General features: G+C 34.9%; 2 protein-coding genes across 7 annotated transcripts in view; one reads left to right on the plus strand and one right to left on the minus strand.

The window, feature by feature from the left end:
* LOC136026390 (hypoxanthine-guanine phosphoribosyltransferase-like) overlaps nucleotides 1-13137 on the minus strand; it is a 66152-nt gene extending 53015 nt beyond the window's left edge. The window contains exon 1 of one of the 2 annotated variants that reach the window (XM_065702955.1): nucleotides 13100-13137. The gene's annotated coding sequence lies outside the window, so the exon portion shown is untranslated. Of the gene's footprint in view, nucleotides 1-5600; nucleotides 5682-13099 lie in introns of those variants that run through there. The other variant, XM_065702964.1, reaches the window with a different exon arrangement.
* The window catches only part of LOC136026365 (rab9 effector protein with kelch motifs-like), a 116942-nt gene that overhangs the window by 4313 nt on the left and 98245 nt on the right, over nucleotides 1-14384 (plus strand). Inside the window, exon 1 of one of the 5 annotated variants that reach the window (XM_065702928.1) lies at nucleotides 5028-5167. The exons of 1 other annotated variant lie outside the window; for it this stretch is intronic. Coding sequence is in view for 3 of the 4 variants with exons in the window: in XM_065702901.1 (XP_065558973.1) it covers nucleotides 6297-6350 (54 nt within the window). In the remaining variant the exon portion in view is untranslated. Of the gene's footprint in view, nucleotides 1-5027; nucleotides 5168-6217; nucleotides 6351-13567; nucleotides 13656-14384 lie in introns of those variants that run through there. 3 more of the 5 variants (XM_065702919.1, XM_065702901.1, XM_065702910.1) reach the window with 3 other exon arrangements.

Genomic DNA, 14384 nt, shown 5'->3' on the forward strand with positions numbered 1-14384 from the left:
TTAAAAAGGCAACTAGAACTTTTAGTTTTTTACGAACATTTTCATTAGTAAAAGATATACGTAGCTTACGAATCAGCTTACGCAGCAAACTTCTATATTCGCATCTTTTTAGTACGTATATGAGAGGGTTCAGCCACTCGTCAATACCTCCTCAATAACTCTTTACATTAAAGCTTAAATTTTGTCGCCTGAATCGCAAAGGCCGTAAAATAAATAGTTGAAATTACTAAAAATCCTTTAGCGTAAGGAGTAAGGTATTAGGAGGAGATGAACCCCTTATATGCGTAATATTTTCTGTTTTTTTTTTTTAAGTTTTAATGCTACTCTTTCCAGTTGAAAAAAAACTTATTCATAATCATTTTTGCATTGTTTTTTTCAATAATGCCAGAAAATGCTGCGCCCCCTTTATGGAAATTTTCTTCCCCCACGACAAATTCCTCCATGGAAAATCTCCCCCACATAACCCCCTCTTCTCAACCCCCCTCCCAACCAAAAATTCCCCTGAAAACGTCTGTACACTTCCCAATAACCATTATTATATGCAAACACTTGTCAAAATTTGCAACTTGCAGCCCCTCCCACGGGGACTTTGGGGGAGTAAGTCGTCCCAGAAGACATAATCATAAGGTTTTTCGACTATGCTGAATAAAATGGCTATTTCAGAATTTTGATCCGACGATTTTGGGAGACAAATGAGCGTGGGAGGGGGCCTAGGTACCCTCCAATTTTTTGGTCACTTAAAAAGGGCACTAAAAATTTTTATTTCCGTTCGAATGAGCCCTCTTGCAAAATTCTGGGACCACTGAGTCGGTACGATCACCCCTGGGAAAAAGAAAAAAAAAAAAAACAACAAATAAACAGGCATCCGTGATTTGTCTTCTGGCAAAAAATGCAAAATTCCACATTTTTGTAGATAGGAGCTTGGAGCTTGTACAATAGTGTTTTCTAATACGCTGAATCTGATGGTGTGATTTTGGTTAAGATTCTATGAGTTCTAGGGGGTGTTTCCCCTATTTTCTAAATAGAGCAAATTTTCTAAATAGAGCAAATTTTTTAAGGCTCGTAACTTTTGATGGGTAAGACTAAACTTGATTAAACTTATATATTTAAAATAAGCATTAAAATTCGATTGTTTGATGTAACTATTGGTATCAAAATGCCGTTTTTTAAAGTTTTGGTTACGATTGAGCCGGGTCGCTCCTTACTACAGTTCGTTACCACGAACTGTTTGATTAATTAGAAAACGTACTATTACAGTATCGTAAAATCTATAAGCAGCTTGATAACCAGATTAATCTAGATTAAACTAAACTTGTGAACTAGATTAAACTAATAGTCCTTGGCCATTAGGCTCCAAATCAACTTCTAACCGAATAACTTCTGGGTATATAGCTCCACTCTATAGCACCCAAAATTCCACTCATCAAACAGTTCGTGGTAGCGAACTGTAGCAATCAGCGACCCGGCTAAATAGAACCAAACTATGAAAAACAAAATTCTGATACCAATAGTTACATTAAAAGAATTGCATTTTAATGCTGATTTTAAATATATAAGTTTCATCAACTTTAATCTTACCCATCAAAAGTTACGAGCCTAAGAAAGTTTGCCTTATTTTAGAAAATAGGGAGAAACACCCGACAAAAGTCATGGAATCTTAATCTCGTTTTTTTTCTTTTCCCAGGGGACATCGTATCGACCCTGCTGTCCAAGAATGTCGCGAGTGGGCTCATTCTGATGGAAATTGAAAGTTCTAGTGCCCTTTTAAGAGACCAAAAAATTGGAGGGCATCTAGGCCTCCTCCCACGCTCATTTTTTCCCCAACGTTACTGGATAAAAATTATGAGATAGGTATTCTGTTTAACTTAGTCGACAACCTAATAACTATGTCTTTGGGCTGACTTACTCCCCCCCAGTTGCCTGGGAAGGGCTGTAAGTTACAAACTTTGACCATTGTCTACATATATTAATGGTTATTGGGACATTTACAGATGTTTTCAGGGGGAATTTTTCACGTTGGCGTGGGGGTGGGTCGCAGTGAGGAGGTCACGTTGGAGGATCTTTCCATGGAGGAATTTTTCATGAGGGAAGAAAATTTCCATGAAGGGGGCGCAGGATTTTCTAGCATTATTTAAAAAAAAACAATGAGAAAATAAACAAAAATTTCTTCAACTGGAAGTAATCAGCAGCATTAAAACTTAAAATGAAAATGAAATACTACGCATATAAGGGGGTTCGTGTCCTTCACAATACCTTGCTCTTTACGCTAAAGTATTTCCAGTAATTTGAACTACTTATTCTAAGGCCTGTGTGATCGAGGGGTCATTCTTAAAGATCTGGGACAAAATTCAACCTCAGTGTAAAGAACGAGGTATTGAAAAGGGGGTGAACCCCCCTCATATACGCAATAAAAGTACACAAACATAGAAGGTCCTTACGTAAGTTAATTTGTAAGGTACGTATGTTTAATACTAACAAAAACGTTCGAAAAAAATAAAGAAATCTAGTTGCATTTTTAAGCAACCAAAAATTGGAGGCCAACTAAGCCTCCTCGTCCTCCTCTTTTTTTTTAGATCAATATCGTTCAAAGCTATAAGAAAACCATTTAGCAAAACTATAAAAAAATAATATGTAAATTTCGCTTTAATTATTCATGTGCTATGAGCCAAAATCATAGCATGCATTAATTAAAATATGTTCAAAAATTAAATAAAGAAAAGGTCTTTTTAACTGCAAGTAAGGAGCGACATTAAAACTTAAAAAGAACAGAAGTTTTTCCGTGTATAAAAGGGGTTGACCCTTCCTCAACGCCTCGCTCTTTACGGTAAGGGTTTTTTTAATTTTTAAAAAGCAGAGTTGTGAGAAAGAGTCAAACTTTAGGGTAAAGAGCCAGGCGTAGAGGAGGGGTCAACCCCTTTTATATACGAAATAATTTCTGTTTGTTTTAAGTTTTAATATCGCTCCTTTTTCAAACAGTTCGTGGTAACGAACGGTAGTAAGGAGCGACCCGGCTCAATAGTAACCAAAATTCTAAAACACGGAATTTTGTTAGCAATAGCTACATCAAAAGAATCGCATTTTAATGCTGATTTTAAATATATAAGTTTAATCAAGTTTAGTCTTATCCATCCAAAGTTATGAACCTGAGAAAATTTGCTTTATTTTAGAAAATAGGGGGAAACACCCCCTAAAAGTCATAGAAGGTTAACGAAAATAAACCATACTGTACAAGTTTCAAGTTCCTATCTACAAAAATGTGGAATTTTGTATTTTTTCACCAGAAGGCAGATCACGGATGCGTGTTTATTTGTTTGTTTCTTTTTTTTGTTGTTTTTTTTTCCCCCAGGGGTGATCATATCGACCCATTGGTCCTAGAATGTTGCAAAAGGGCTCATTCTAACGGAAATAAAAAGTTCTAGTGCCCTTTTTAAGTGACCAAAAAATTGGAGGGCACCTAGGGCCCCTCCCACCCTAATCATTTTCCCAAAGTCATCGGATCAAAATTCTGAGATGGCCATTTGATTCAGCATAGTCGAAAAACCTTATAACTATTTCTTTGAAGACGACTTACTCCCCCACAGTCCCCGTGGGAGGGGCTACAAGTTACAAACTTTGACCTGTGATTACATATAGTAATGGTTATTGGGAAGTGTATAGACGTTTTCAGAGGGATTTTTTAGTTGGGGGGGGGGAAGTTGTTGAGAAGAGGGGGATATGTTGGGAAGAAAATTTCCATAAAGGGAGCGGAGGATTTTCTAGCATTATTAAAAAAAAAACAATAATAAAGTAAATATGACAAAGTTTCGTCATCTGAAAGTAAGGAGTAGCATTAAATGAACAAAAATTACTACGCATATGAGGGGATTAGTCCCCTCGTCCCCTCGTCAATTCCTAACTCTTTACGCTAAAGTATTTTCAGTAATTTCAACTATTTATTCTACGGCCTTTGTGATTCAGGGGTCATTCTTAAGGAACTGGGACAAAACTTAAGCTTTGTTGTAAAGAGCGAGGTACTGCTGAGGGGGTAAACTCCCTCATATACGTAATAAAAACATACGATTACAAAAGTTCGTTACGTAAGCTAGTTCATAAGTTATGTATATCTTTTACTAATAAAAACGTTTAAAAAAAATTAAATGTTCTAGTTGCCTTTTTAAGTAACCAAAAAACTGGGGGGGGGGGTGACTAGGCCTCCTCCACCACTCCTTTTTTCCCAAAAATCATTCGATCACAACTATGAGAAAGCCATTTAGCCAAAAAAATAAATATGCAAATTTCGTTTTAATTATTCATCTGCGGAGAGCCAAAATCAAAACATGCATCAATTCAAAAACCTTCAGAAATTAAATAAAAAAAAAACAAGTTTTTTTAGCTGAAAGTAAGGAGCGACATTAAAACTTAAAACGAACAGAAATTACTTCGTTTACGAAAGGGACTGGTCCCTCCTCAACGCCCCGCTCTTTACGCTAAAGTTTTTACTGTTTTAAAAAGTAGAGTTGAGAGAAAGTGTCAAACTTTAGCGTAAAGAGAGGGGCGTTGAGGAGGGACCAGCCCCTTTCATATACGAAGTAATTTCTATTCGTTTTAAGTTTTAATGTCGCTCCTTACTTTCAGTTAAAAAAACTTGTTTTTTTTATATTTAGTATTTAGTAAGGGACAAACTCCAGCCCAACTCTAGTCTTTTAAAAATGTTTCTGATAGTTTTAAATGGCCCGTGTGTTTTGGGAGTCATTCTTAAAGAATTGGGAAAAAACTCCAACTTTAATGTAAAGAAGGAAGTATTGAGGAGGGGACACCCTCCCCTCATACACGTAATTATTTCTGATCATTTTAAGTTTTAATGTCACTCCTTACTTCAATTGCAAAAACTTGTGTTTTATCTAACTGGCTCGATAAATCGTGGTTGCAGCGTCTGAAAAATGAAACTTTCGACCATTGTAATCAAAATTTTTAAATAAATAAAACGATGTATGCAACCAAGTACAGGCTTTTTGCAATGTTACTTTCCCCTTAGTTCTATTCAGCTTGTATTAATCTTGGATTAATAACGAAGTTTGTTATCTGTAAGGTTTGCAACACTATCTCAATTGCACTAGCTTGAAAAATATTATTCACCTTTAGCTGTTAGTAATTGAAGTGATGCAAAAAGGAATAAATATCTGTAACTGTGAGTAGTCATTTTCAAATTATAGTGCTTGCATGACAATCGAGAAAACAAGGAAAAAAGCTTAATATGTTCCTGATATTTTAAAAATTATTAATTCAAATTCATTACAGCCCACAAGTTTATTTTTAACAACTGACTTTGTCTTATTATGCAAATTCTATACAAATTTTGCAATGATAGATTCAGCAGAAAAATCTTAAAAGTAGTTTTCTTTTAAAAACATGGTTTTCCATTTTAAATGCAGTAGGTAGGCTATTAAATTTCGTCGGGCATATTAGTTTAAATAAAGCACTGTATTCACAGTGGAAAACGTAAGCAACTTTTCAAAAATTATCCGTCACTATTAGAGCAAACAAGACGTTAGTAAGCTCGTAGAAAATACTGGCTAGACATGACAATTAAATAAGAAAGTTAAAATAAAATGAAAACATACAGTCAGTGAGAAAGATTATAAGAAATCCAGATATTTTGGCAAATCGACTAGACCGTCACTTATGCACTTGAAAATGTAAAAACAAACTCCAATGCAGAAAATCTGTAGGACAAACTAACAAAAATATTAAACAATCAAATGAAAATAGAAAAATCCACCTGCATAAGTGACTGATAAGAATCCTAGATTAGAAATGGGGTGCTAAAAGATATCAAATGAAAAACTAACATTGAAAGAGTCTTGGTTTCAAAACATTAAAAAAAAAGAAAAGAAAAAAGGTGAACGGGAAGTATGGAGAATCCAGCCAAGCCTTTCATTTAAAATTATTTCTAACGGAATTTTGAAGCAGCTGATATCCTATTTGGCTTTGAATCTTCTTTAACTCATCGATTGTTTCTATAAAAGTAGTTCATCTACTTATCAATCAACATAAGTGTTGACTCATCTTCGATATGTTTTTTGTATAAATAATGCTAAGGAAATTACCACCTTTATCTTTATCTTTTTAATAGTTTTTAATTGGAATATTTATCTCAAGCTTATCTAAATCAATGTAAAATTTATTTTTGTGTGAGAAATTCAGTCTCGTTAATAGCTAATGTCCTAGGAATTACCACATTGGTGAAGGGAGGATGTCGCTTGACAGGATTTGTGTTTTTGTTTCGTTTTCCAATTATGAATTTTTGAACTTCTTCCATGATTTCAGTTAAAACGAAGCCAAAATGCCATGTTTTTCCTGGAATGTTGACGGTAAGGGGGGGGGGGGGCACTATCCCACTTTTCTAATATTCTCATACAGATTGTAAGTCTTTGTGCAATTTCAATCAAAATGGAGTCCAATATACATTCCAAATTACCAAAATGTTAAAAGTGAGAGAGGGAGTTGGAGTGGTACCGAGGTAATACTACGCCAACAGTCACGTATTGAAAGCTCTTTCATGTTCCTGCTTTATACAAGACACTTCCTCCCTCCCTTTCTGCTAAAAAAGTTGGCAGCAGGAGAAAATCAGTACAGCTTAGACTTACCAGGTTTTTTGGCTTGTTTTAGCAGAGAGTACAAAAATAGCTTGATTTTGCACTGATTTAAAAACTAGCTCCTTTCTACATTGATTTTGGACTTGTCTGCAGCTGTCTACAATAATTCAGTCTACAATACAGTACAGCCTATAGTAATTTTTTTATGCCAAACCATTGTGGAATCAACAATTTTCCCAGTTTATATAAATAATGGTCAACTGGTTTGCTGCTCAAGTTGGAGCGGAGAGAAAGACTCTTAAATCTCAGGTGAAATGCTGTAATCAATAGGTGACTTGTGCTGTTTCGGATTTCAGATCGCTGTGATGATTTTGTCACTGCCCTGGCTAAGATATGTCTAGTCATACAGCTCTTTGGAGACCGATGATAGTATTTTTTTTCCATATATACGGGTATATTTACTTTGGCGTTCAGAAGCTGGCCAAAAATCCACCTGGTATAGTTTAGGATGGTTTCCTCAATTTTTTACCTAACCACCATCCCTTGAGACAAGGGCACCCCACTTAAAACTAGGGACACCGTAACAGGGACGGTATGCTTGGTTACTAATATTGCCATGTTCCCTGGGGACTAGGTCATATTGCTTAAAATCGAGGACCCTGTAATCATTGGAAAACTATTTAAACCACTGATTCATCTTTTAGATGTTACAATTGTTTTTACCCGTTAAGCTTCCGAGAATCACGAACCCATGTGAGTATTGGCATTCAACTGCATCAGGCGTTTAATTTGTCAAAAGGATTTCTGTGATTTTTCTAGATCATCGTTTTCTTTCTTTCCAGCTTAGTTGACATCGGACAGTAGGTTTGGATTGATAGTCTACTTATAAGTACTCCACTCCCCTTTCCCGTTTACCCACCTCCGTAATATCTGCTCAGACCTATAAAAAGGACTAGCCTTACACTATTACTTCTCACCTAGTTTCATTTATCTATGGCTACTAGTTTTGTAGAGATTTTGATAAAGAAAATGGAAGGAAACCCATCGCCCTTAAAATGACACAGATTTGGTGACCACCACTATCCCACGGGTAGGATTGCGTCCAGATACCAATAAATACAACCAGAACACAAACTATTAATGACTTATTCCATCCGATTTATGTTGGGATATAACACCTTCTTCTAGTAGATATGCTAATGGAAAGAATACCCCTCACCAAGGTTGAAACGCGCCTGTACTCCGAGCCACAAATCAGACACTAACTCTTATTGCAAATTGAGTTTGGTTGAATTGCTTAGCCAACATGCACTGTACAACAAAACGAACTACAATATTAGAAAGTTCGCAAGAAATAACGCTGATAAAGTTGACAGGGTTGATCTGATAGACCCTTCTTTCCAATGACCTGTTTTAGTTTATTTTTTGATGAAGTGAATTTTTGGAACCCTCTCCGCTGATAATGGATTATATCTTGACGCCCAAAAAGCCTTAATCTTAAGAATTACTCTTACTTATTATACTTTATTTGACATTTTTATCGCATCTATTGTGAAAATATTAGTTTTATTGACTAAAGTTAGGGACCTGACTGGCGGTTTTTACTACAATCAAAGGTATGTTTGCATGGGAAATAAACAAACAGAGTAAAATTGAAAGCCAACATTCATTTTTCTTGGAATTTCAGAATTTTGCAACAACTTGTTTAAAATTGATTGCAAGTCAAAGATGTTCAATTTAAATGAGATGCATATCAAATTGAAGTTACATTTGTCTGCTAGAAATTTGATTGAAACATGAACAAACTTCAGGATTTCAAGAAAAAAATTGTCTATGTGGAATGGCTGGCTTGGGAAAAATAAGTGAATCTCAAAGAGTATTCATTTGTAAACTTAATGATATTTACTATGAGTATTCGTTGCCACACCAAGTCCAACAACAAGCAACAACAAGCATACACTCCAAGTCCACCCCACTCTATTTAGAGCTACACATTTCCTTCTCTCCTATTAAGTTCCTAGTGTCTTTAATATTTTCCATTTCATCCATTTGAGAAGGTCAGTGAGAAGGTCAGTGCTTTGTTTTTTGGATTCTGAAAGATTGCAAGAAAGTAGAGGTTTTACAGCTCATCATCTTATGACTTTAAAACACAAGCCAACAGTCTTCTCTAGAAAGTGGGATGAAGCCCAACTTTCGATACAGCTCATTTTTCTCTATACTATCAAACAGTTCGTGGTAACGAACTGTAGTAAGGAGCGACCCGGCTCAATAGTAACCAAAACTCTAAAAAATAGAATTTTGATGCCAATACATACATCAAAAGAATCGCATTTTAATGCTGATTTTAAATATATAAGTTTCATCAAGTTTAGTCTTACCCATCAAAAGTTACGAGCCTGAGAAAATTTGCGTTATTTTAGAAAATAGGGGTAAACGCCCCCTAGAAGTCATAGAATCTTTACGAAAATCACACCATCAGATTCACCGTATCAGAGAACCCTACTGTAGAAGTTTCAAGCTCCTATCTACAAAAATGTGGAATTTTGTATTTTTTGCCAGAAGGCAGATCACGGATGCGTGTTTATTTGTTTTTTTGTTTTTTTTTTTTTTTTCTTTTTCCCAGGGGTGATCGTATCGACCCAGTTGTCCTAGAATGTTGCAAGAGGGCTCATTTTAACGGAAATGAAAAGTTCTAGTGCCCTTTTTAAGTGACCAAAAAAATTGGAGGGCACCTAGGCCCCCTCCCAAGCTAATTATTTTACCAAAGTCAACAAATCAAAATTCTGAGATAGCCATTTTATTCAGCGTAGTCAAAAAACCTTATAACTATGTCTTTGGGGACGACTTACTCCCCCACAGTCCCCGTGGGAGGGGCAACAAGTTACAAACTTTGACCAGTGCTTACATATAGTAATGGTTATTGGGAAGTGTACAGGCGTTTTCAGGAGGATTTTTCTGGTTGGGGGAGGGGTTGAGAAGAGGGGGATATGCTGGGGGAACTTTCCATCGATAGTTTGTCATGGCGGAAGAAAATCTCCATGAAGGGAGCGCAGGATTTACTAGCATTATTTAAAAAAAATAAATATGAAAAAGTTCTTTCAGCTGGAAGTAAGGAGCAGCATTAAAACTTAAAACAAACAGAAATTATTACCCATTTGAGGGGCTCACCTCCTCCTAATACCTCGCTCTTTACGCTAAAGTATTTTTAGTAATTTCAACTATTTATTCTACAGCTTTTGTGATTCTGGGGTCATTCTTAATGAATTGGGACAAAATTTAAGCTTTAATGTAAAGAGCGAGGATCTGACAAGGGGGGGAACCCCCTCATATATGCAATAAAAATATGAGAATACAAAAGTTCTTTACTTAGGCTAATTTATAAGTTACGTAAATCTTTTACTAATAAAAATATTCGTAAAAAATCAAAAATTCTAGTTGCCTTTTTAATTAACCAAAAAACCGGAGGGCAACTAGGCTTCCTCCCCCGCTCTTTTTTTCTCAAAATCATTCGATCAAAATTATGAGAAAGCCATTTAGCAAAAAAAAAAAAAAAATGCAAATTTTGTTTTAATTATTCCTCTGCGGAGAGCCAAAATCAAAACATGCATTGATTCAAAAACGTCCAGAAATTAAATAAAAAAAACAAGTTTTTTTAACTGAAAGTAAGGAGCGACATTAAAACTTAAAACGACCAGAAATTACTTCGTATATGAAAGAGGCTGCTTCCTCATCAACGCCCCGCTCTTTACGCTAAAGTTTTTTACTGTTTTAAAAAGAAGAATTGAGAGAAAGAGTCAAACTTTAGCGTAAAGAGCGAGGCGTTAATGAGGAAGCAGCCTCTTTCATATACGAAGTAATTTCTGGTCGTTTTAAGTTTTAATGTCGCTCCTTACTTTCAGTTAAAAAAACTTGTTTTTTTTTATTTAATTTCATTCAAAGAAGTATCTAAAACAATCCTTGAAATTCCTCTGGAAAATATTTAACTTATCTTTCTTAACCTTTCAAAACTATTAAACTATTAATCTATTAATCTTCAAACCTATGCTTTAACTGCGATTAAACAAAAATAAAAGTTTTTTTTAACTGAAAGTAAGGAGTGAAATTAAAACTTAAGACGAACAGAAATTATTCCGTTTATGAAAGGGGCTGTCCCCTTCTCAACGCCCCGCTCTTTGCGCTAAAGTTTTTTATTGTTTTAAAAAGTAGAGTTGTGACAAAGAGTCAAATTTAAGCGTAAACAGCAGGGCGCTGAGGAGGAAACGTTGAGGGCGTTGAATTTTTTTTTTAATTTTATTTCTGAACGCTTTTGAATTAAAGCAGTTTCAGTTTTAGCTCACCGCACATGAATAATTAAAACGAAACGACAATTTTTGGTTGAAAAATTTTGAGAAAAGAGGCGGGGAGGGGACCTAGATGCCCTCCAATTATTTCGTTACTTAAAAAAACCAATCGGACTTTTAGTTTTATGTACGAACATTTTTATTAGTAATAAATATACATAGCTTAGAAATTAACTTACGTAACGGACTTCTATATTCGTATATTTTTATTATGTATTTGAGGGGGTTCGCCCCCTCTTCAATACCTTGCTCTTTACATAGAAGTTCCAATTTTATTCCAATTCTTTAAGAATGACCCCTGAATGACAAAGGCCGTTTAATTAGAATAAATAGCTCTTTTGAAGTTACTAAAAATACTTTAGCGTAAAGAACGAGGCATTGAGGATGGGGCAAACCCCTTCTTATACGTATTAGTTTCTGTTCACTTTAAGTTTTAATGTTGCTCCTTACTTTCATTACAGTTACCCTGAAATTTTTGGGTCACTTAAAAAGGCTGCTGGAACTCAATTTTATTTACGAATGTTTTAATTAGTAATAAATACACGTAACTTACAAATTAACTTACGTAACGAACTTCTATGTTCATATATTTTTATTCGGTATTTGAGTGGGTTTGCCTCCTCGTCATTACCTTGCTCTTTAGACTAAAGTTTGAATTTTGAATCAATTCTTTAAGAATGACCCCTGAATCACAAAGGTCGTTTAACTAGAATAAAAAGCTGTTTTGAAATTACTAAAAATACTTTAGCATAAAGAGCAAGGTATTGAGGAGGGGACAAAACCCCTCATATTCGCAATGACTTCTGTTCGTTTTAAGTTTTAATGTTGCTCCTTACTTTCAAACTTATTTTTTTTAATTTAATTTCTCATTTTTTAAATACCGCAGGAAAATCCAGCGCCCCCTCCATGGAAATTCTCTTCCCCCATTATAAATTCCCCTATGGGAAGATATCCTCACGTAAGCCCCTCCACCGATCGCCCTACCACTAGAGAAAATCCCCCTCAAAACGTCAGTAGTTCCCAATAACCAATACTGTATGTAAACAATGGGCAAAGTCCATAACTTGCAGTCCTTCCCCTCGGGACTGTGGGGGATTAAGTCGTCCTAAAAGACATAGTTATCAGGTTTCCGACTATGCTGAACAAAATGGCTATCTCAAAATTTTTATCCGGTGAAGTTGGGAAAAAATGAGTGTGGGAGGGAGCCTAGTTGCCCTCCGATTTTTCTGGTCACTTAAAAAGGGCACTAGAACTTTTATTTCCGTTAAAATGAGCCCTCTCGGAGATTCTAGGACCACTGGGTAATTACGATCAACCCTGGGAATAAAAACAAAAAAACAAATAAACACACTTCCGTTATCTGTCTTCTGCCAAAAAATACAAATTCCACATTTTTGCAGACATGAGCTTGAAATCTCTACGATAGATCTCTTGAAATCTAATACGCTGAAACTGGTGGTGTGACTTTTATTAAGATTTTATGACTTTTAGAGTGTGTTCCCCTTTTTTTGAAAAAAAGGCAAATATTCTCAGGCTCGTAACTTTAGATGGGTAAAACTAAACTTGATAATACTTATATATTTAAAATTAGCGTAAAAATCTAATTCTTTTGAGGTGTATATTGGTACCAAAACTTCGTCTTTTAGATTTTTGGTTACTATTGAGCAAGGCCCTCCTTACTACAATTTGTTACTACGAACTCCTTGTTAAAATATATAAAAAAAATTAGCAAAAAATATGTTTACATTTGAGGTGGTATGAATCGAAAAATAAAAATCGCACAACGCTTCTTCTGTGTACTTTTCTTTACTAAATCTGGATTCATTTAAAATTAAACGATTAGAATAGCCCACTAGATCAATGAAGTTTATACTGACTAGAGGATGACCACATCAGTAAAGTGGAGAGGAGGGTTAAATTTTTGCTAAGCCAGTTAATTTTTTTAGAAAAGGAAAACACTAGTAAATCTTTTAAATAAAGGGTCTATAGCCAACAGCAGCGCAAAAAAATATTTCAGCCAATATTTTATATAAATATTTCGTTCTGAACGTTAGGAAAGGGAAACAATTAAAACCATGAACATTTGCGAAAAGTACAAAGCTAGAATTGAGAGACAACAAAATAAAGCAAACCCAAATATAAACTAGCAACTACATGTAAAAACCAAGAAATCAGAATACGCACTCAGAGAGCTACTTCTATCACAACACAGATGCAACTGACTATAAGAGAATAGAAATAACTGGAAAAGAATCTGATGGTTTCGAGCACTGGTACAGTGCTCAATGCGTGCTCAGCGCAAGAATTGCGGTGCTCGGTAAATCTTTCCATGCATCAATGCCAAGTTCAGCTGATTTTATCCACCCAGACCATTTTCATTAAGGAGGCGACGGCCGTTTTTAGCAATAAGTTCTATATGATGCGATAAGGAAAAACCCCTTTTCATCGATTTGGTAATTAAACGATGGATAATTTTCAATTCATGATATCACCAAAGGAAATAAAGTCGATCGTCAAAAAATATAATTCGCTTATGCAAAATCACCATAGGATTAATTGAAAAGAAAAACACAAACGAAAAGCTGTATCGATGCCAATAACAGGATTATTTATCAACAAAATAATTAACCTGTTTTATCATTTCAATTGTCTATTGCTTCTGTGTTGTGATAGGAGTTAGCTCATTGATCGCAAACCCTACTTCCTTGGATTTTACATGGACTATTTGTCGAGCATATTGGTTTGATTTTTTTCACATTATTATATTTTAGTTTCAGATTTCTTCCTTTTTTAAATTTGTTGCGGTTGAAATTGTGATAAAGATAAAATATTCGTTTGTTGGTTTATTGTTGTTATTCGTTTTCTGACTGTTCTGATTTACTTCTTTGGTTATATTCTTCAAAAACCCAATTTACCTGTAAAACAATTATCGCAATTAAACAATTAAAATAATTAAACAATTATCATCGCACCAGGTAAATAGGCAGGCGGAAAGAGTTTAAGCACTTCCTCTTAATTATTGAGACTCTGGTTTTTCCAAGAATTTATTTAAAGTGCCTTGTTTATTGTTTCTTACAAATCCCCCCCTTCATTAACTATATTTCTGCCCCCCAAGATCAAAAATCCATTTTTATCCTGATATCTAGCCAGGAATGCATGTAAATATTTATTTGAAGGGTTGTGAGGGGGTAAGTTCAGAAAAAAAATAGGAAGAAATACTAAATATCAAGATTTCTTAAAGGGAAAGTAAAAACTGTCGTAGAATAAGTAGTAAAAATATTTCAGTTTATTAAAAATATTTAACTTAATAGCAAACAGTTGGTTTGAAGGGAAAGGCAGCTGGCAACCTCATTCATTTGTATTTTATTTTTTCTAGGTTTAACATAATTCTTGAGCTGAAAAAAAAATCATATAAATTGTCAATGAAAAATACAACCCAACATTTTCTGGTCTGACCTTTGTTACACAA

Source organism: Artemia franciscana, chromosome 1, assembly GCF_032884065.1.
Source record: "Artemia franciscana chromosome 1, ASM3288406v1, whole genome shotgun sequence".
Lineage (NCBI taxonomy): Eukaryota > Metazoa > Arthropoda > Branchiopoda > Anostraca > Artemiidae > Artemia > Artemia franciscana.